The sequence below is a fragment of the Alosa sapidissima genome, chromosome 11 (assembly GCF_018492685.1).
Source record: "Alosa sapidissima isolate fAloSap1 chromosome 11, fAloSap1.pri, whole genome shotgun sequence".
In the NCBI taxonomy this organism is placed as follows: Eukaryota; Metazoa; Chordata; class Actinopteri; order Clupeiformes; family Clupeidae; genus Alosa; species Alosa sapidissima.
The window spans coordinates 20901221-20921353 of NC_055967.1; the positions used below are offsets into that span (position 1 = coordinate 20901221).

The following is a 20133-nucleotide window of genomic DNA, read 5'->3' on the forward strand; positions in this document are numbered from 1 at the left end:
GCAGTCACCTCCACAGCTTTTTCACTGCACCCCTGGCTCTGTCGCCATGTGTTTATGTGTTTATGTTTAGATGTTAGTTAGAGCAATAACAGTGCAGTGCTATTCAGTCATCAGTTATCACCACTGCAGTGTATTCAGTCGTCTAAGGTAGAACACTGCCTTGCGTCCTGCAGTGCATCAGAGATAGGCAGAGCTATTCTTAGGCCTCCACGTCTAAACGTGTCCTGGTTTTGGAATCGAGAGGATTCCCCTGAGCTACGCAGAGATGGACATTAGCAGCTGATAAAGGAGAAGCAAAACGAGGGGATGAGCACGGCTGACCACAGGGGATGAGTGACTGAGAATCCATCTGTTGTGTTCTACTGCGTAGCAGAGTGTTGAGTCAGAAAGTAAAGGAGTTCTCCTCTCACAGCATGTCCTTTACTGACAACTGTGTGTGACCAGGTGACAACTCTTTTTAGTGACATGCAGGCTTTGTGACATTGCATTTTACCTCCAGGTTTGTGTGCATGTTCTTCACTGCACCCGAGCCTCTTTAGTGTTTCAGTATCAACTGGTGTTCACAGAAGTCTATCTGTATGTGTCTTACTTCATGTGTGAATTGTGTGTTTGTGTGAGGGGATGTCTATGCTTGTAGATCTCATCTGAGCTGGCTGTTCCGCTGTATTAACATAAAATACATATCCATATATGCTTAAGTTAGTGTGTGTGTGTGTGTGTGTGTGTGTGTGTGTGTGTGTGTGTGTTCTCACCTGAGCAGGCTTGCGCAGTAGCACGGTATGAGGCAGGCCTTCACACATCACAGCTAGCACTTGCAGCAAAGCCAGCTTTTGACCACGCCCTGTCACCTGACCAATCAGGTGCTGCTCCAGCTCCAGCAGTGTCATGGTGGACGTGTCCACTTCCTGCTCCAACTCTTCCTCTTCCTGTTCTGCAGTCCAGCTGGTCAGCTCCTAAACAAAACACATTTACATCACTGAAGTAATTGCAGTACAGAAGGGAAAAGTTCAAAACTAATCGTAGGAAATTCCAGAACAATACAGAGCTTAATGCAGAAATCTGTAAAAACAGCGGCAGCTTATCTGCAGCTCATTAAAAAGTATTGTTTTGCTTAAACAGCTTCTTCAGTTAGAAAAATAAATAAAAAAAACAAACTCAAATCAGAGTTTGAAAGGAAGGGTGTTTTTTTTCTGCTTTATCTCTATCATAATGTTTCATGACAGTACCACTCATCAGCCTCCAGAAGAGTTACTTTCAAATCCCTACATGAGAGCCAGCATGGCTTAAAGGTTTGAGGCTACGCAGCAGAACGAGAGCTGAACTGAGGCTGAACGCGTAGCAGCTTGATATAATAGCCTTTCTTGGCAGACGTTTCTAAAGGGAAAACTAATATTCAAATAGCATTTCTGGTCTTGCAGAACCAGACGGATATTGCTATATCAGATTAGATTAGATTCATCTTTGTTGTCATTGTGCAGAGTACAAGTACAAAGGCAACGAAATGCAGTTTGCGTCTAACCAGAAAGTGCAAAAAAGCAGAAAAGTGCAATGTGATATACAAAGTAGTCTGCATAGTCAGGACAAGAAATATAGTGTAGTGTAGACAGTAGTATACAGTTGGTTTACAGAAGGTGGTTTAGAATAATGTAAATTAAATATAAATATGTGCAGTGTATTGGCAGTTAGCTTATAAGAGCAGAATAAATATGGCTATGTAATATGAACAAAGTATGGACAACATGTACAGATATGTGTCTGAAGACAACCTAAAGAGAATCTGGCCCAGAGTGGGGTGGAACAGACTTCACAGCATTTGAAATATCAAAGAAATTCAGCTCTATAAACAAATTGAATGCATTCAGAGGGTAGAGCTGAAAATAAGCAGCGCTTATTCAAACAGAAGAATGTGGTGACAGCACTTTTACCAGGTTATGGGTGTGTTTTAGAGAGCCGTTTTGGCTCCCCACCTAAGAACTTCAACAAGTTGAACGGCCCAGACATAGTCTCTCAACACAGACGAATGCTTTCTAATGCAGCTTGGAACACTACACACTGTATACATGTTTGTATGGGGTAGGTGGGGGAAGCTCCATTACATAGAGGTGACTCAGGGGTGTGTGTGTGTGTGTGTGTGTGTGTGTGTGTGTGTGTGTGTGTGTGTGTGTGTGTGTGTGTGTGTGTGTGTGTGTATGTGTGTGTACATTATCATTTTTTCTTCCCAACATGTTTGGATCTTGCTCTCATTCTTTGCAAATTTGGATCCAAATAAAAGTATTTGTAAATGTGTGTGTGTGTGTATTTGACTATATGTATGTATATCCCTATCCAGCAGGGGGCAGCACCTGTAGCAGCTGCAGGAAGAAGTTTGCCGGCAGGTCGCTGTCCTTCATCTCCCCCAGCAGCTGAGCTGCACACTCCACACGCCACTGCTCCCCACTCACCCTCTCAAACAGCTCCTCATCCTCATCACTGCAGGAGCACCAGAGAGGGGGAACACAGAGACAAGAGGAAGGAGGGAGGGAGAGAGAGAGAGAGAGAGAGAGAGAGAGAGGGAGGGAAGAGGGTAGGAAGGGAGGGGGAGCACAGAGACATGAGGAAGGAGGGAGAGAGAGATAGAGAGAGGGAGGAGGATAAGAAGAGAGGGGGAGCACAGAGACATGAGGTAGGAGGGAGAGAGTGAGAGAGAAGAGGAAGGGAGGGGGAGCACAGAGAGAGGAGGAAGGAGGGATAAAGAGAAAGTAAGAAAGAGGGAGAGAGAATGAGAGAGAGAGAGGGAGGGAGGAAGGAAAGAGGATGAGAGGGTAGAAAGAGAGGGGGAGAGATAAGCAGCAAGGAGAAGAGAACAAAGCAGAGACAAGATGATTTATAATGCTCGCCATCGCTACCTTGTGCTTGCTCTAGAGTGGCCTCACACCTTGGGCTTCAACTGAACAGCGCTTTGAGACCATTTCTACTATTAATGACACTAGAGAAATCAACAAAACTACATTTAATTGAATTTAGATAGATAGCTATAGACATAGATAATGGGTGACAGCTTTTTAATCGGCCCGGTCGACATATTAAAACAATTAGTTTTGGATGTAAGTGGCTTTCAAAGACAGTAGACATGTTGGGATAACATTGATGGACAACTTTCATGTGCAAAGTCCACAAAGACAAAGACAGGGCACCTGGAGTTATTCATACATTTCTGACAGTGAGGAATAACCAAATTCTATACAAGATGTGCTACAACTCCGCAATGTTGCCCTTGTTCCTTGCCAATGACATCACAAAGGAAGGAACGTTCCTGTAAGCATGGCACTACGCTTGACCCACCTGATTGGCTCTTTGGGTGTGAGCACGGCTCCTCCCTCGCTGCCTGGCGAGAACTGCCACCCTGGTGCCACCCCTCCTCCTGCCTCACCCTCCAGCCCACAGAGTCGCCTCAGGAGAGCCAGCGCCTGCCCACTCTCTGCCTGGCGCAGGTACCAAAGCAGGATCTCCTGACAGGGGGCGCTGTGGAGTCATAATGACACATGGACCATGGAAGGCAACATGAAGCAAAAGCAAGATATTACTGACTGTACATTTCACATTGAAGATTGTAGAATAAGGTGATACGACTAATTTCTCATTGGATAAGACCCTAATCATTATCTCAACGGGAATAGTGTTGAGTCAAACCGACCGGAGATGAGAGGCATTCTGTTTCGTGAAGCTGTACAGAGCAAAGATGACTGGAACTACATCTCCCAGACTCCTCAGCAGCGGCTCACTTGGCCTGTTCCCCACCACAAATATCTGAAAGCAACAAGGTCACAAAAATATGGCATGCTGCATATATCTCCCTTTCTTCATGTATAGTCGTCATGATGACATAGGCCTACAGTACCCTCCACAGTTTTTGGCACCTCTGCTAAATTTGACTAAAAACCGGTATAAAAAACAATCAGAAGTTAATCAGAGTGTCTACTACTAACTACTTTCAGAAGTAGTTCATGACTTTCTTTTTCAATATGGTATGAAAATAAAGTCACACAGAGGCTAAATCCTCTAGTAATTTTTCAACATCGGAAAGACAAGAGAATACACTAAATTTAAATAAAAAGAAAGTGTGTTGACATTTGTAAGTCAGAGAATGTCTATGGCAACTAGGTACTTTGTTGAAAATGCCTATATTTACAGTTAAAACAATGATTAAAAGGTTCTAATTATCTGGAAATGTGACAAACATGCTTTGACAAGGACCCATGGTTATCTTGCCCCCACATATAGTATGGTGGATGGTAAGATAGGCAAAAAAAAAAAGTCCCCCAAAAAATTTTCAAAAGTGACCTCACTGCTAATAGCTTATTTAGAGGGCATGCCAGGTAAAAAGCCTGTCCAGTCATTTAATTACCTATGTAAACGGCAGGAGTTACTGAATGGTACAGTGACTTTGTCTGGAAATGTGGTCTATTCTCAGATTAAATGAAAATTGAGCTCTTTGGCTACACTTCAGGTGTACATAGAAGAATGGCTATACTGAAAAGAACCCCATACCTAATGAGAATTATGGTGGAGGGGCTGTGCTATTGTGGGGCTGTTTTTATTCCCAAAGGCCTTGGGAACCTAATTAAGGTGCATGGTATCATGAACACCAAGAAAAACCTGAACATTTTCAAAGGAAATCTGTCAATCTCTGCCAAGACACTAAAAGTTGGTCATGATTGGATCATTAATCAGGTCAATGAACCAAAACAAACGTCCAGATCAAAACAAATATTGTTTGCTGAACACAAAATCATGCTTCAGACATTGCCATCTCAGTCCCCTGATCTAAACTCCATAGGAAAACTGTGGGGTGAGTCAAAAAGCCTTTTCACACAGAGATCACGCTAAATTTGTGGGAAGAGGGGACGTCTTTTTGCCGTCTTTTTGTGTCTGAAAGAGAGGTGAAAATTTGCCGGCCTGCTGATCTGTTCACATGATGCGGCATTTTGGGGAGCCAGGAGGCAGGATCAGCTATAGTAAATTAAATTGTGACGTGCAACAGGGGGCGTGTAGAGTGATAGTCGTAGCAGGCCTTATGTGCGTGGGCCTTTAGATACAGCAGGTGTGTGATTTCAAAAACCATGGCGGGAGAACCGACTGCACTTTGGTCAGCTTGCATTTGCTTTGCTGTTGCTGTTAGAATGTTAAATTCTTGCAAATCACGGCAATTTTGCCAGTGTGAAAGGGCCTAAAGAGGAGAATGCACAAGTGTGGACCTAGGAATCTGGATGATCTGGGGAGATTTTGTAAAGACGAACGGTCTTAAATCCCTTGCTTTGTATTCTCCAACTTTATGGGGTGTTATAGGAGAATATACAAGCTGTTTTATTGGCAAAGGGAGGCTTAAGAAGGTATTACAAGCAGGGGTGCCAATAATTGTGAGCAACATGTTTTTGTTAAAAATTTCCCTTTTCTCAAAATAAATTTGCTTTCAAGGTTGGATTTTTCCTATTTTTTTTCATTGTGAGATTACAATAAATAACCAACAGATTATTTATCTATACCGGTTTTAAGTCAACTTTAGCAGAGGTGCCAATAATTCTGAAGGGTACTGTACTGTGCTGCAATACATGATAGAAGCGTTCCTCAATTTAACCCTCATTTCAGGGAACCTTCACTCGCTTGTTTCCACTCACCTTGAACACGTCATCCACACAGCGTGTGAGTTCCCAGTCCTGTACAGAGCTGTTCCCGTCACCCTCCACTACAACAGGAAGAAAGGGGGGAGGGGGGTATAGATAAATAGAAGTATAAATACATGGTGCAACTGAATATTCAATTTGCGAACACAAGCAACCTTGTGTTGTCAACAGCCTCCAGAGGAATTACTTTCCAATTGTTATAGTAAAGCCAGATTGGAATGAGATGAATACTATATTGCATCATTCAGACATGCAAACCAATCATTGACCAGGACTCTCTGTGTTGCTGGGTAATGTCTCAGGCCTACACATTTTTTCTTATACACACTCAACATGCTGAAGATACTAACATGCTCAACATACTGACCTGGTGCTCTCCCACAACAGCGGAGAGGTTTGAGGAGAGGCTCTAACAGGAACCGCTGGGCAAATTCTGAACGCTCCTCCACCATGGTAAGCACCGCCCTGGTGGCAACACGCTGGAACTGCTGTGCTGTCAGTTTGTCTTTGAAGTGGAGGAGCTCTAGTACCTGGTGAGTGTGGAGAGAGACAAAAAAATCACATACACTCACAGACATATACGATATCTAATGTTATAATAACATCTCAACACACTTAAAATAGTAGAGTGTTGCTGTTTTACCTGTGGGCAGACCTGACTATAGTAAGCCTCAGGTGTGAGGGACTGCTGAGGACACGTTGCCAAAATACGTGCAACAGCATCACACTTCCTCCAGTCTGAGTCTCCCCCTACAGGCCAGGGCAGGAACAGCAGGTAATTACAAAATAGCAGAGAGAAAATGCTCTTCCGTATTTGCCTAATCTTTACAGTGTATACATTTTGAAAGCAAAACAGCACTACCATGGAAATAACAAAAGACACTATGAACTACATGTGTTGTTGCTTTACACATAATCAATGGCAAAGGCAAAAGGCAACACATGAATGTGACTCAACTACAATAATGTTGAACTTCCACATATTCAAGAAGGCTAGGGGTAAACAATAGGGGTCTGTGCAAGCATGTGAGGATGTGAAAGGATGAAAGATTGACAGACAGACAGAGAGTGGAAGCCTGACTCTTCCCCCTTCTACTACATCTCAACAGGCACCTTAAAGGTACAGTCCACAATCCCAGAGTACAGTTGTTGATATTTCATTTCAACAGCTAATCGAATGACATCCCTCCTTTCTGTGGTTCTGAAAAGGCTTGTTAATTGTCTGAAAGATAGTATGAAAACCATCAGCGTTACCAGTAGAGCCCTCCAGGATGGCGCGCACCACGTACTGGACGCCGCCGGGCTGCATCAGCCTCTCGGAGAGCAGCTGCCCGCACAGACGCCTGAGCCAGGCAGGAGCCTGAGCCAGAGGGGTCCTGCTCCCACTAACGGCACCGCCACCACCACTGTCCCCGGGGCCCACACGACCCTGTGAGGGGACAGAGCAAGAGTGAGCCACTTTGTAAGAGGCACTGTATCTAATACATGCAAGTCAGTGGAAGAGTAGACATAATGGTGAGTTCAACACAACTGCCAGATGAGTGAATCTTTAAATTGAACATCCTGGGAAAAAAATGTGCTTTTCCAACATTTCCATTGGGATCAATCCACAGTCTATCAGTCTTCAGTTCAGTTCAGGTCATACCTGTTTAGGGCCACCTTGAAGGACCAAGAGCTCCTTGATGACGATTGGTTGGTACACTTTACCCAATAGGCTTTGGAGGGCCTTCCTGCACGTCCTGCGTTCTTCAGCATTAAGGCCCTGAGTCTGTCAAAGAACAGTACTATGATGAAAGGACAGACTTGACACACATGTTCAAAAACAGAAGCTCCATCTAGGCTACAGATTAGATCAACAAAGTTGTTGCTGAATTCCTTCAGAAATCTCTAGCTCACTTAAAACAACACTATGCAACAATTTACTAGTGAGCTAACTATAAAAGGCATACAAACACAGCCCAGAGACTTATTGCCACTGCTAGAAGCTTTTTTTCTTAATTTTTTGCCCAAAACTATATATTGCATATAATGGTCATGACCATATATATGGTCATAGTATAAGTAAGTATAAGTATATATACTCGTTTGATCCTGTGAGGGAAATTTGGTCTCTGCATTTATCCCAATCCGTGAATTAATGAAACACACTCAGCACACAGTGAACACACAGTGAGGTGAAGCACACACTAATCCCGGCGCAGTGATCTGCGCGCAACAACAGCAGCGCTCGGGGAGCAGTGAGGGGTTAGGTGCCTTGCTACTGGTCGGGGTTCGAACCGGCAACCCTCCGGTTACAAGTCTGAAGCGCTAACCAGTAGGCCACGGCTGCCCCCCTAGTCCACATGTCTGGTCATGGGAACGACCTTGTTTATCTGTCCTTCACATGACCACACAAAATGAATTGAATGATGACACTGAAACTAGTTGGCTGATAAAAGCATACTTCAAAAAGTGGCAAATTGTTGCACTGAGTTGCTTTGAAGTGGCCATTCACTTTCAAAACGTGTGGATGGGAATTCTGACCACCTCACCTGTGCACTCATCCCAGCACTGCCCTCAGGCGGCGGCGGGCGGTATCCCAGCTGGCACAGGGCGGCCATGACGTCCCCAAGGTGGCGGGTGAAGAGTTCGGTGGCTAGGGACGAGACTGCGCTGATCTCCAGCAGGGCGGAGGCTGTGACCTGCAACCGGCGCTCGGCCGAGGGAGGCACGTCTCTCCTCAACGCGCTCTCCACAGCAGCCCCCAGCACCGACCGCCGGCCCAGGGGCACCCCCACGCCTGCCCCCAGGTATGGGCACAGGCCCAGCGTGACGGCAAACTGCAGCCCGGCGCCCACCGTCCTCTGCTGCGCCACGCTCAGCACGTCTGGGGGCAGGGGAGGGGCGGCATCGAGGGCAAGACGGCGGGAGACGTCAGTTGGTAGTGAAGACAAGCTCTCCTGGTCGTAGGATTCCCGAAGGCGGGAAAGGTGACGGGCCAAGGCCAGCAGCAGAAGCAGGCACTCCCGGGCAAAGCTCCAGGTGATGTCCTCCACCTGCTCGTTGGCCCATTCGGCCTGTCGCCGTATTTCTGCTAGAACCCCGAACATCTCTCCTTCTCCTTCCTGAGCCTGCAGGTGCTCCTCAAGTAGGACCTGATTAGCCTGCAGTGCATCCAGCAAGGCTTTCTGCTGGGAGTCATGAGCCTGACTAACAGAAACTTCTGAAAAGAGAGAGTGTGATGAGAAATTAGATTATCTGATACGTTTTATGGAAGGTATACAACAGCCTTGGATACATCTAAGGGATGTAAACAATTAACTTATCCTATTCTTGTCAAACCCTTCAGTCAGTTCAGCGCTCTAGAATAAAATGAATAGCAAAGAAGAATGACAGTAGGCCTACGTGTCAAGTTAGATGTAGACCTATGCTAAAAATATTGCTTTGAAAGAACAGCGTAGTACAGACGAAATGACCTGTATAGTTGTCGCATTTCCCCTATAAAAATGATTTACAACTTCTGTCACAACCACCTCACAGACGTTAATCATCATACTCTCAATATTTCTAGCCAGCCGCCAGCATTACACCAATACCCAAATTTGCTGTTAAAAAACATACTAACTGTAGAGACAGTTCCGAAGTTAGTCTACGTGTTTAAAGTTACTGCTTAGTTAACGGTAACCAGGTTCACTGATGTGCATGACGGATATTCCCATAGTCTTATCCAATGTCTGTTCCATGCTCATTTGCTATAGTTTTTTTACTGACCTCCTACGGGCTTAGTTAGGATGCTCAATGCATTTAAGATGGAACTGGTCATTTTCAGTGTGTTGAAACAAGCATCGCTGCTATCCACTGTTGTGTGATCACGATGGTGGTGCAACCCATAGGTGCAACCACAGGCATCACTGGCAGAGTCGCAGGAAAAATGCGTCATTCAGTGTTTTCCTCTTGAGTTAAGGTTGTAGAAAACCCACTAGCTTCTGAAGCATTGGCGCCATCTACTGACAGAGAGGCGGTTCATCAGACCAGGCTCTTCAATAGCCTACAGGTGGGTCTCAAAAAATTTGAATATCGTGGAAAAGTCCCCCAAATCTTTCATATATTGTAGATTGATTACATATAGAGTGAAATACGTCAAGGCATTTCTTGTTTTAGTGTTGAAGATTCAGCTTCTCAAAAAGCCTATTAGAATAAAGATGTTATCAGTGGCGTGTACAGACTTCTTGAAGGGCAGGTGCGAAAAAAACAAAAAGTGCACCTATTTCACGACATTGGTAGGGCACTACATCTCATTTTACTGGGATTTGTTCCTTTCCATTGATTGCAAGGGCACTTCAGTGCTACAGTGTTATCCACTAGAGGAGCAAGTTGGCACTTGTTTCTCACATGTAATACAATTTATAGGACTGCATTCCACTGCATTCTGTTCTGGAAATTACACCCTTTGAAACACTATCATGTAGAAGCAGCATAGAGGGCACTAAGTGTGTGTGTGGGGGGGGGGGGGGGGGGGGGGGTCAGTTCTCTAGTCAGTTTTGGCATGACGTGTGTACAGACATATATACAGGCGTGTGTACAGTAGTTTTACAGAATGCCATCATCACTTCACAACATCCATGGCTTTTTGGTGTTGCGGTCAAGCTGCTGACTTGCTACCCCGTAGCCCCAAGTTTGAGGCCTGACATGCTCCCTCTATTTGCTACAGTGTAAGCCTACCCCCTGTGTTTCTCTTGCGAGACAAATTGCTTACTAAACTTTCAAAAAGTCAGGTGCAGGTCTCAGAGGCAAAGTGGATGTCATGTGTGTGCATGAGCGTGCATTATTATACATACATGGGTATACATGGGTGTACATGCACAAACTCATGGATGTGTGTGGTGCTTGTGTGTGTATGTACCTTCGAATGTTTGGGGAGATTTACGGAGCTTTTAATTAACAGTAATTTTGATGATTTCATATGATAATTTGTATGTTTTAGTCATTATAACTTCATATCTGTAAAATATTGAGTTTCACTCCGCAATGTTGCATAGGGGCAACAACTGAATTTAAAACATGATTTGCATTGAAAACCAAATAAATCTTTTTTGTTCTAGTGCTAAGTTATAAAGATAGGTGTTTTAAATTAATAAGTTAGCTTTAATTCATAAAAAATGGAATTATTTCACTTGTTACCATTATGGTACAATGTTGCCTTGAGGCAACACATCTTCAAAATATATAAAAAATAAAAATATATACTGTATACATTATTATCGTTAAAGTGTCCCCTTTTAAGCAGAAAAACACTGCCAATATTTTTTTCCCTCAAGGATATAACATGTACCAAGCTCTGATCATAGGGCGAAAATGATTCAAAGGCAGGTCTGAAGCCAACAGTGTGCTCACAAGCTTCAACGTTTATTACAGGAATCAACCAGTATAGTACAATGATTGACCTTTGCAGGTATCAAGGTCAATATCATGCTTGACATTTTGGTGTGTCAACACGAAGTACATCCGATGAAGAGAACAATCAGGCAGTTATAACACATAAATGAAAGAACACATTTTGTGAGTAAATCTTGCTTAGCGAAAGAGTTCCCATCTGAATAGCACCTGTTCTCAGGCACTGAGTAGCACACAATGTAATACCCCACATACAACTTCTAATGACACATAGATCAAATACAATCAATGATTTCTGTAACCCATGGGGAGTTTGTGTAAGCAGCACATGAGATCATCAAAGAAGTGAGAGATAGAGATAAAGAGACTATAACTATGTGTATGTGTGTGAGAGAGAGAGAGATAAAGAGACTATAACTGTGTGTATGTGTTTGTGTGTGTGTGTGTGTGGGGGGGGGGGAGAGAGAGAGAGAGAGACAGAGAGAGAGTGAAAGCAGGCCTCAAACACACAGAAAAAGGTTATTTCCCACTTCAGTATGTACTAGGCCCTATTACAAGTAGCCAAAATCATTCAATTCATCAAGTATTGCTGTTGTGGAGGTGATCAACTTTCAGTAACTTTGCATGTAAGTAATACATCTCTTAAAGTAAACAGCAAAAAACGTATAGCAAGAGTATAGCATCATGATGGATGCAAAACCATGATGATCCAAATGGTGTAGGCTATTTAATTAAATGCCACAATATATTAACAAATGTTTTTATTAACATATCTTATTAACATAGATATACACATATAGCTTAAGTGTCACAAGAGGAGAACATGAAAACCATAACCAATCTGACAACTTCAACAATATTGCCCATAATTTACAGGCTGCGTTTAGGAAAAGTTGTCAAACAAATGTTGATAAATAGAAAATACAAATAGCAAATGTAGGCCTATACACCAATAAATAATAACATGCATAATAAATAATTTAAATATGTATGAAAAGAAACCGCTATCACAGAAGCGCCAAGATAAGACGCCTTCAGGTATAGCCTCCTTCTTATTTTAATGTAAAACATCTGCTATCGGCAACCCAATATGCAGTAGTCCTAGTGTTATTAGTTAGTAACTTGTTTGCATTTTAGAACAAACACAACAAAACGTGAAACATGTCACTACTTTTTTTTCTTTTATCACTCTTTTAAAGAGTTAGTCATGAATGCCCTTATTCTGAAGACTTACGCAGACTTAGGATTCAGGCAGGTGCATGCAACTGGTACTTGGATCATTTCCGTTTTAAAGGAATATCGGCCTTTTTCAGAGCACTCCTTCTTCCGAACGACCATCATAGCTTGACTGACTGGAAAGGAGTTGTATTCCCTGTTCTCCTTTCCGTCTATGACACAGCCAGCGCACAGGCACTCAGCCATCGCAATCTCCTCCGGGTACCTGGTTTTATCCACGTCTATCCTGTAATGGACAGATTCAAAATTAGTCTCAAGTAAAAGTAGACGCATCGACATTAAGAGGTTGTCAATCACCTTGAGGTGCTGAACCTATATGCTATGAAGTAGCTATAAACACCGGGTGCGCAACTAAAGCGTTTTGTTAGCAAAGCACACTCCAGTTGCGCGCCCAGTGTATAGTCCGATTGAAGATGTTCAAATCGAATGTCGTTCCTAGCCCCCTTGTTTCTTATAGAATTAATTTCAAATCCATCATCAGCGAAATAAATATGAAGTGCCTCGACAAGCAAATGAAGAGATTAACTTTACATTTCTTCGAGATAGCCTAAACGTATGCAGCAGCAGAGTGCAGGTGGCAAGACTGAGAAACGCCTCCGACTAGAAGAGCCTTTAAAAGCAAAAACGTTTTACCTGTAGCGCCAGGGCGAGAGGGAGCGGTTACTAATGCCGGATGACGATTGGAGCTTGAACTCAGGGCAACTTGATACTGGCATCGGTGGTAGCTGGTTACGCTGCGGCAGTTGTGGGTGTCGCCAGTGCCTGCGTAACACCTTGCAGGCGTGCTCCACTGGAAAGCATCCACCAGTGTCCGAAGCGCCGCATAATAATCCCATTGCAAGTGTCACAAGCAGAAAACCCTGAAAGGAAATGACATAATTAAAATGTCGCAAAAGTGAGAATTAAGCATAGACTGTATAGATAACCTCAAGGAATAAAGTAGCAGCGATCATATGCTAAAATAACTCAGAGGCATATAGGGCCTAGAGGACATAGGACTGAAGGCAAAACAATATTTTTCTCGTTCACTTACCATCATCGTGTTCATATCCACACGAGAATTACAAGTAGGCATACGCAATGAATAGATTAGAAGTAGCCTATGCAATAAGCTCAGCAAGTCAGTGTCTTTGAGAGATGCCATGCTCACATCGTTTTATATGTTTGGGACTCAGTGGGAAATTCCGACTGAAGGAGGAAATGGAATGACAATATTGACTTCCTTTCAATATTACTTCCCACCCAATGCTGGCGCACCAACAGAGTTATTAGGTATACCGTATAGCTGATGTTTTACAATAATGAGGCACTGAATAATATACTGCTCAAAAAATTAAGGGAACACTTACAGTTTTCCACAATTGTTAAAACACATTTTTTGAACCTTCCACCCTTTTCTCAATTCTCAAACTACATTCACAGAATGTCTGACAGTTCTTGCAAAATAAAACACTCGCCTCAAAAGTTTTACTTGTGCTCAGAACCAAACAGTGTCAGAGTACCGATCCAGTGTATGATTGAAGTGTTCCCTTAATTTTTTTGAGCAGTACATATTTGCACCTGGCTAGCCATGAATTAATAAATTATATCAGTATTAAGTAACAATCCTACACATCTGTGGGTGAAGCCAGTTCTTATACCCTTAACACACACACATGGAAAATCACAACAAACTTACCAAATGACAAAAATGATCCATCCATTCAGAGATAAGGATGTTACAAATCCCCTTAACCTCATGGCCTATGTATGTCTGTGCCCTTGGGACACAACAGTCTTCTCACTCTGGAAATTTCCACAGAGGGAGACTTCGGATGAAGGGAACCATTTTCTCAGTAATGAAAAACCTATATAAAAACCATACCACACCTCTAATTAAAGATTAGGCTATATATGTAATCTATAACTAACATGCATGCACGCGCACACACACATTTCCCATGTGTAGGGCCCCCTAAGGTTACATCTAGCTGTGAGCCTACTGTACATATTTTGTGTGTTTGTGTGTGCACCTACATATAACACACAATTATATGTAGGCTCACAGCTAGATGTAACCTTAGGATCCCCTACACCTTGGATATACAGACAGGACACACACACACACATATTCTGCATGTACAGTAATCAGTTAACAGAAGTCTGAGCACACTTGGTATTGATGACAAATTCATGTCAGATTTCTTCTCCACACCATTTCTAATCAAAAGCAATCTGAGGTTACATAAGTGCATGGTCTCAGGCCGCTGGGACTTTTAACATGCCCAGACACTATGACTTTTCTCCCACTGAATGTGAGTATAATATGAGATAGCCCTGGCCATTTATTAACCCAAATGAGAGGCACCGTGGGATTACCAAATTGGCCTGGATGAATGATTGTTGTCGAGATGAAGTACATAGTTGCACAGTTGGCACGGCGACCTAATGATGCTAGTTCTCCAGACTTGAGCACATCTGGCCCCTTCTTTTGGATTTGCAAGAGCCAGTCATTTCACATCAGATGTTGGCAGCAGGAAAGTGTTGCCATAGAAATAAGTAATAACCCAATTTAAAAGTCACTTAACCCTCAATCCAGCCTCTTTACACATTAATGACTCGGCCATAGTTTTGGGACCAATGGATCTATAAGTTCAGGGCAAGATCAGTTAAATATCCCTGCTGTATGTGTTTGTGTGTAACTGTAGATATACAACTGAATCTTGCTACCTCAGAACTAACAGTATATGACTTGCCATCATGATGGAACATAATAGAACACTGCGTGGATGAGATACTGATTCAATCACTTCTTTTGATTAGTGATAAGAAAAGATAAAAGAAATGGGTATCTCCAAATTCCGTGTCTAGATTTCTCAGGTGAGCTTTAATTAGAACCTGTGACTGTGGGTCTTTTAAATCAAGTTAAGATAAAGCTTGAAGGTTGCATGAAGTCCCCTTGGAATGTTGTATATTTTTTTCTGGGCAAATGGAGTGAAACCAACTGTTCGACAGCTAATCTGTCCAAGACATGAGGCAGGTGCGTTTATAGGCTGGCAGTGCCAGCAGCCGTTTATGAACTCACTGGCCTTACCAGCGGAGTTTGGTGATTTCCACTCAGCCTTGCTGCTGCCACTAACGCCACTACTGTACGTACATGCCTAGCATTGCTTCCCTAATCATTTATTCATTAACTTCATACACACTACCAATATCACTGACTCATATCTACCTGTGTTTATTTAATCAAAAGAAACGTCATGTGTTTAAGTGGACCTTTACCAGAAGCATTTTGCTGAAAGTGAAATTGTTTCAATAGTGGGATTTCTCAAATGACACCAATGCTAAGAACCAAAGGCAAACAAAGGATGGACAGCCAATCTCTTTATCAAAATAGTTTATTTAGAAGCTTTTTTTTCCTGTCTCAAAAAACCTAGACGGAGTTCCTCTTCATCTCCTGGCGTCCCAAATGCAACCGCTCACACTCTTTTGTTTCAACTAAAAATGAGGGACGAATAATAAAACAGTTTATTACTGGAGACGAGCTAAGAAAAAAAAAAAAAAAAAAAAAAAAAAAAAAACACAGATCCTTAAAATTAAAAAAAGAAAGGAAAAACAAAAAGCAATACTTCACATTACTGTCATTTGAGCTCTAGAATAATACACTTCTTTTTAAAAGAAACTTGCATACTATAATTGTACACATTGGTAGGATGTTTGAAAAAAAAAAAAAAAAGTACGAGTTGGGGAGTCCAGCTGTTAGAAATGGGCATCCTGGAAATCACTATCGAATCAATTTGGATCAATGGGGAATCAAATGACTTGGCCTTATTGAGGTGGGCACTTGTGGCCACAAATTAAAATTCAATTGCAGGCTACCATCCGGTCATCAAGATGCTACTGTATGTGTAGGATCTTCAGTGTATTGTACATAGAGGACAGTGTTCCCCATCCCCTCAACTTCCCTCCACAAACACACAACTAAGGAGAGGAGTAGAGAGAAAAAGAAGATGATAAAATAGTGTGAGAGGAGTAAAAGAGAGAGAGAAAGAGATAAAGAGAGAGAGAGATGGAGGGACTCGGAGAACCTGGATAAACAGTATTTATTCTCCTCGTAATTAAGAAAACATCTCCTACAGTTCATTTTGGAGAGAAAAGGGGGGTGGGAGAGATGAATGTCCTCCTCCTCCCCACACACACACACCTGTGTGGCATCCGTATAAAATCTACACACCCCTGGCCATAGGGACACACATGAGCAAAGACTCTTTCATTCGCAGCGGCCTCAATCACGCATTCTCACACCCGGCTCCGTTTGTTTGTCGTTTTGTTTTGTTTTTGCTGTTGTTTATTCATTAAATGTCCGTCTGTCAGTCCGTCCGTCCGTCCACTCGCCCCCATTGCCCCAAAGCTGCTGGACGCCTGCTGACGCCTCAGTGACGCAATCAGCCGAAGGGTATTTGGCAGGAGGAGAAGGGGGGAGAGAGGATGGTGTGTTTCTTCTCTTCTGTGTCTCGTGTTGCGGCAGCCGGCTCTACTTCCCAGGGATCTTGGCTCTCTTGCGGGCTATGGCGTCCTCCACGGCTTTCAGCTGCTTCAGCAGCTCCTCTCGACGGCTCAGCGTGTTGCTCGGCTTCCCTGAGCCTAAACCGGAACCAGACCCAGAACCTGAGCCGGAACCTGGACCCAGGGGTTTGCCTGGGGCCGCGGCCGGTCCTTTCCCAGAAGACTTTGGGGATGGGGACAAAGGTCGCTTTCTGTAAAGCAAAAAATAGAATGGGGAAAAATACGATTGAGTTACACTGATCAGTTATGGGTGTCCAGTCTAAAGCATACAAGAAGCTGTACTTCCAAGTTACAATAGACTACTGCTACTAACTAATGGACATGAGCACACAATTTCACTATTCGTTTCCCACAGTGCTTTACAGCTTAAACGTTCCACATACTCGACGCACCCGACCTGTAGCGCGACAATGTGACGTCACAGAAGCACCGTAACCATTTATACTCGCGCGTCGTGGTCACGACACTAGTTGCAATATTCTCCTGAACAGAGGTGTCGCTGTTGTGAAAAGATTAATGCTAACTACGTTACACAGCAGAAGAAGCTGCATTAAGAAACACTAGTAGCAGAGAATGTAAACGGCCTCTGCTATTAGCTAGCCTCTGTGATGGTACTTCAGACTTTGGTTGCTACTATTCACAACTACCACCATCATCATCATCTAGTTTCCAAGGTGTGCGCACAGGTAGATAGATAGATAGATAGATAGATAGATAGATAGATAGATAGATAGATAGATACTTTAGTCATCCCGAGGGAAATTTTAATAATTTAAACAGTTTAGTTAGCTGGCTGAGTTTGTGTAATTTCCTGAAGTGGAAAGAGATTTTGTTCAGGCCTTAATAGATATCCTTTGTTTGAAAATAAATCGTTTCTATTCTTTCCTCTTAATTCCATGTGTTGCAACTCTCGCTGGTAACTTTATTAACTTATCCAGCAAACTATTACAAATTCACGACTGTAACAAAACACTGCAACTCTCACTTGCCCTCGAACTAGTCCATCTTCCTGTTTCCGCTTTGTCGCGCTCGTCTGAAAAAAAATGAGTGGCGCGCTACCTCGCGCTACCTGGCTAAAATCCTGGCGCGCCAGCAAGATCTACGTCATTTTGACGTCACGGTGTCGCGCTACCGGTCGGGTGCGTCGAGTATGTAGAACGCCTTAGGTGGCCTTAGCTATTCGCACCTAAACCCAGCATCTCCTTACCCCGTTCTCTCCCTCTCCCGTAACAGCCACGGCGCTCCTCTGCATGCCCATAGATCTAAACATTCTCAATCGCGGAAGGATTGTTGTTGGCACATTCGTAAATACAGTGAACGTTAAAAAAATAATTCAGTGAGGGGGAATTTGTGATGTGTTTCAGATATTTTTGTTGCTACTCATTCCTGAAAGAGATAATTTGTAGCATCTGCCAAGTGTCTCACTTTAAACGAAACGTAATGTCTCATTAGGCGTAGGCCTATTGTCACTGTTGCGTTTTGGTTGTGCGGCTCTTTTGAGTGATGTGGAGTTTTTTGGGGTTCTTCATGTTGTACTGGTTAGCCACCTCTGGACTAGGCTAATCATGCACGATAAATATAACTGTAGCTTACTTGAATCCTGTGTGCTCAATCCATGTGTTACCCAAAACATCACATTTTCCCTCCTCAGGCATACATTTTCACATTGAAATATAATGGATTGAAATATAACAAATGTGCCAGGTTGGTATGTGACGTGGTGGTAAATTTAATGATAAAATGACTAGTTATCCAATATCGGTCAAGTTATTGACTTAACATTAGGGCTGTCAAAGTAACTGATTCATTTCGATTAATTAATTTGAGAAAACATAAAAAAATAGTGCAGATTAATCGATTCCATATGATCTTTGACAGTGGCGCCGGCAGGCGTAATCCTGTACGCACTGTGCGTACAATTTTTACACGGCTTTATTTGAGAAATCATTCAATATTAGCCTACAACAATAAAATAAACTTGTGTGACAACTAGCCTATATTTATTGACTCATGTGCAATCTGAATATTGGCATTATTCCGAATAAAACCGGAATATGGTGTGCATGGGAACCATAGACTATATTATATATGAAAACGTAGCATTGTCATGACATGATAACGATTGACCTGTGGCGGTTTTCGGGCGTGGCTTTGGATAGGTCAATTCTGGCGCTTAAAAACACAACGTTCCATTCATTCATAGGATAATAGCCTAAATCATTCAGTCATGAAAAGAAAACAACAGCAGCAGCTTAATATTTTTCAGGCGTTTAACTGTACCGTTAAAAGATGTTGGCGTACAGTTCTTAGCAGTGATGCTGACACTGACAGCAGTGAGAGATTGTCCTCTACGGTCACGGTCTACACATGTTTAAAATGTTGAATTGTTTGCTTACCTCTGTAGGCCTATTTTTAAAAAAATAAAACACTGGTTGGAACAGGGATTCAGTTAATGCGTAGAGCAGAGGTTCTCAGCCTTTTTGGGGCTAAGGCACGTCATGACGAGTCGGGTTGGTGCGGGTGTTAAAATTCCTTGACTGTGCGTAGGCCTATGCCTATCATCTAAAAGTTTGGGACAACCAAAACAGCAGTGCAATGTATTTAGAGTGTTGTGAGCAAATCCTTATTGTTTGTAAGATACCATAACTGTGTTTTCTCTCGCAAGTCGCGACATTAACTCATTGGTTTATTTTTTCTTTTCTTTCCCTTTTTCGCGGGTTGGGCAATGAAGTATGCGCATAAGGTATGTTCACCTCATCGGAGTCAGAGCCGCTTGCTTTGTAAAGGCATTTGTGTCCTTTCCAAACTGCATTAAAATAGTGTGTTTAGCAACCAGAATTTAAAAAAAATCCCGGGAGAGAAATCTCCCTCATCCCAGAACTTTTAAAAAGCGTGAAACACCCCTATAAGCCCACGTAACCTACAGGCAGTGTTGTAAAAGTTAAACGCTTAATGCAGTAGGCTATTTGATAAGGGATGGCATGGGTAGGTTGACGTGATTAAGAGGGGCTTTCTGTTCCAGTTTATGTAAAGGTTTTTCTTAGGCTCAATAAGGAGAGGCTATAGCCTACATTTACCAAAAGCGCAAATTTGGTAAATAAGGGTATCTTTTTTTTTTTTGGGGTGGGGGGGTGGGGGGCTGGGCCACGTATGGTGCGTACTATGGAATACAACCCTAGCGGCGCCCCTGACCTTTGATCCCGAGCCATTCTAGTCAGTAACCATTAAACTGCAAAATAAAGGACAGAGAAGAAAATGTGCTGCCTAGATCATTGATTGGAACATTTACTTTTAAAAAGCGGCCTGATGGTGTTGATAA

General features: G+C 42.9%; 3 protein-coding genes across 10 annotated transcripts in view; all 3 read right to left on the reverse strand.

Moving 5' to 3' along the window:
- tango6 (transport and golgi organization 6 homolog (Drosophila)) overlaps nucleotides 1-9561 on the reverse strand; it is a 28650-nt gene extending 19089 nt beyond the window's left edge. The window contains exons 1-11 of the mRNA XM_042111009.1: nucleotides 9411-9561; nucleotides 8192-8862; nucleotides 7306-7428; nucleotides 6915-7089; nucleotides 6304-6410; nucleotides 6028-6190; nucleotides 5655-5722; nucleotides 3674-3786; nucleotides 3322-3501; nucleotides 2343-2469; nucleotides 753-953 (exon numbers count right to left, since the gene is read on the reverse strand). Coding sequence (XP_041966943.1) covers nucleotides 753-953; nucleotides 2343-2469; nucleotides 3322-3501; nucleotides 3674-3786; nucleotides 5655-5722; nucleotides 6028-6190; nucleotides 6304-6410; nucleotides 6915-7089; nucleotides 7306-7428; nucleotides 8192-8862; nucleotides 9411-9462 — 1980 coding nt within the window. The 5' untranslated portion in view covers nucleotides 9463-9561. The remainder of the gene's footprint in view (nucleotides 1-752; nucleotides 954-2342; nucleotides 2470-3321; nucleotides 3502-3673; nucleotides 3787-5654; nucleotides 5723-6027; nucleotides 6191-6303; nucleotides 6411-6914; nucleotides 7090-7305; nucleotides 7429-8191; nucleotides 8863-9410) is intronic.
- A 1463-nt stretch (nucleotides 9562-11024) lies between these two features.
- il17c (interleukin 17c) lies at nucleotides 11025-13387 on the reverse strand. Its single transcript, XM_042110482.1, has 3 exons — nucleotides 13303-13387; nucleotides 12903-13129; nucleotides 11025-12495 (listed from the first exon to the last, which is right to left on the reverse strand). Exons 1-3 carry the CDS (start codon nucleotides 13342-13344, stop codon nucleotides 12264-12266), a joined length of 501 nt encoding a protein of 166 aa, XP_041966416.1. The 5' UTR covers nucleotides 13345-13387; the 3' UTR covers nucleotides 11025-12263.
- Nucleotides 13388-15628: 2241 nt separating this feature from the next.
- zc3h18 (zinc finger CCCH-type containing 18) overlaps nucleotides 15629-20133 on the reverse strand; it is a 62155-nt gene continuing 57650 nt past the window's right edge. For all 8 annotated transcript variants that reach the window (XM_042110021.1, XM_042110020.1, XM_042110017.1 and 5 more), the window contains one exon: nucleotides 15629-17005. In XM_042110021.1, coding sequence (XP_041965955.1) covers nucleotides 16783-17005 — 223 coding nt within the window. In that variant the 3' untranslated portion in view covers nucleotides 15629-16782. The remainder of the gene's footprint in view (nucleotides 17006-20133) is intronic.

Bases quoted from the DNA above. Each gene is read 5' to 3' on its own strand.
- il17c (XM_042110482.1), bottom strand. From the start codon at position 13,344: ATGCCTACTTGTAATTCTCGTGTGGATATGAACACGATGATG. The intron at 13,130-13,302 runs GTAAGTGAACGA...ATTTCCTTTCAG, and splicing joins TGGATATGAACACGATGATG to GGTTTTCTGCTTGTGACACT. The intron at 12,496-12,902 runs GTAAAACGTTTT...TGTCCATTACAG, and splicing joins CTCTCGCCCTGGCGCTACAG to GATAGACGTGGATAAAACCA.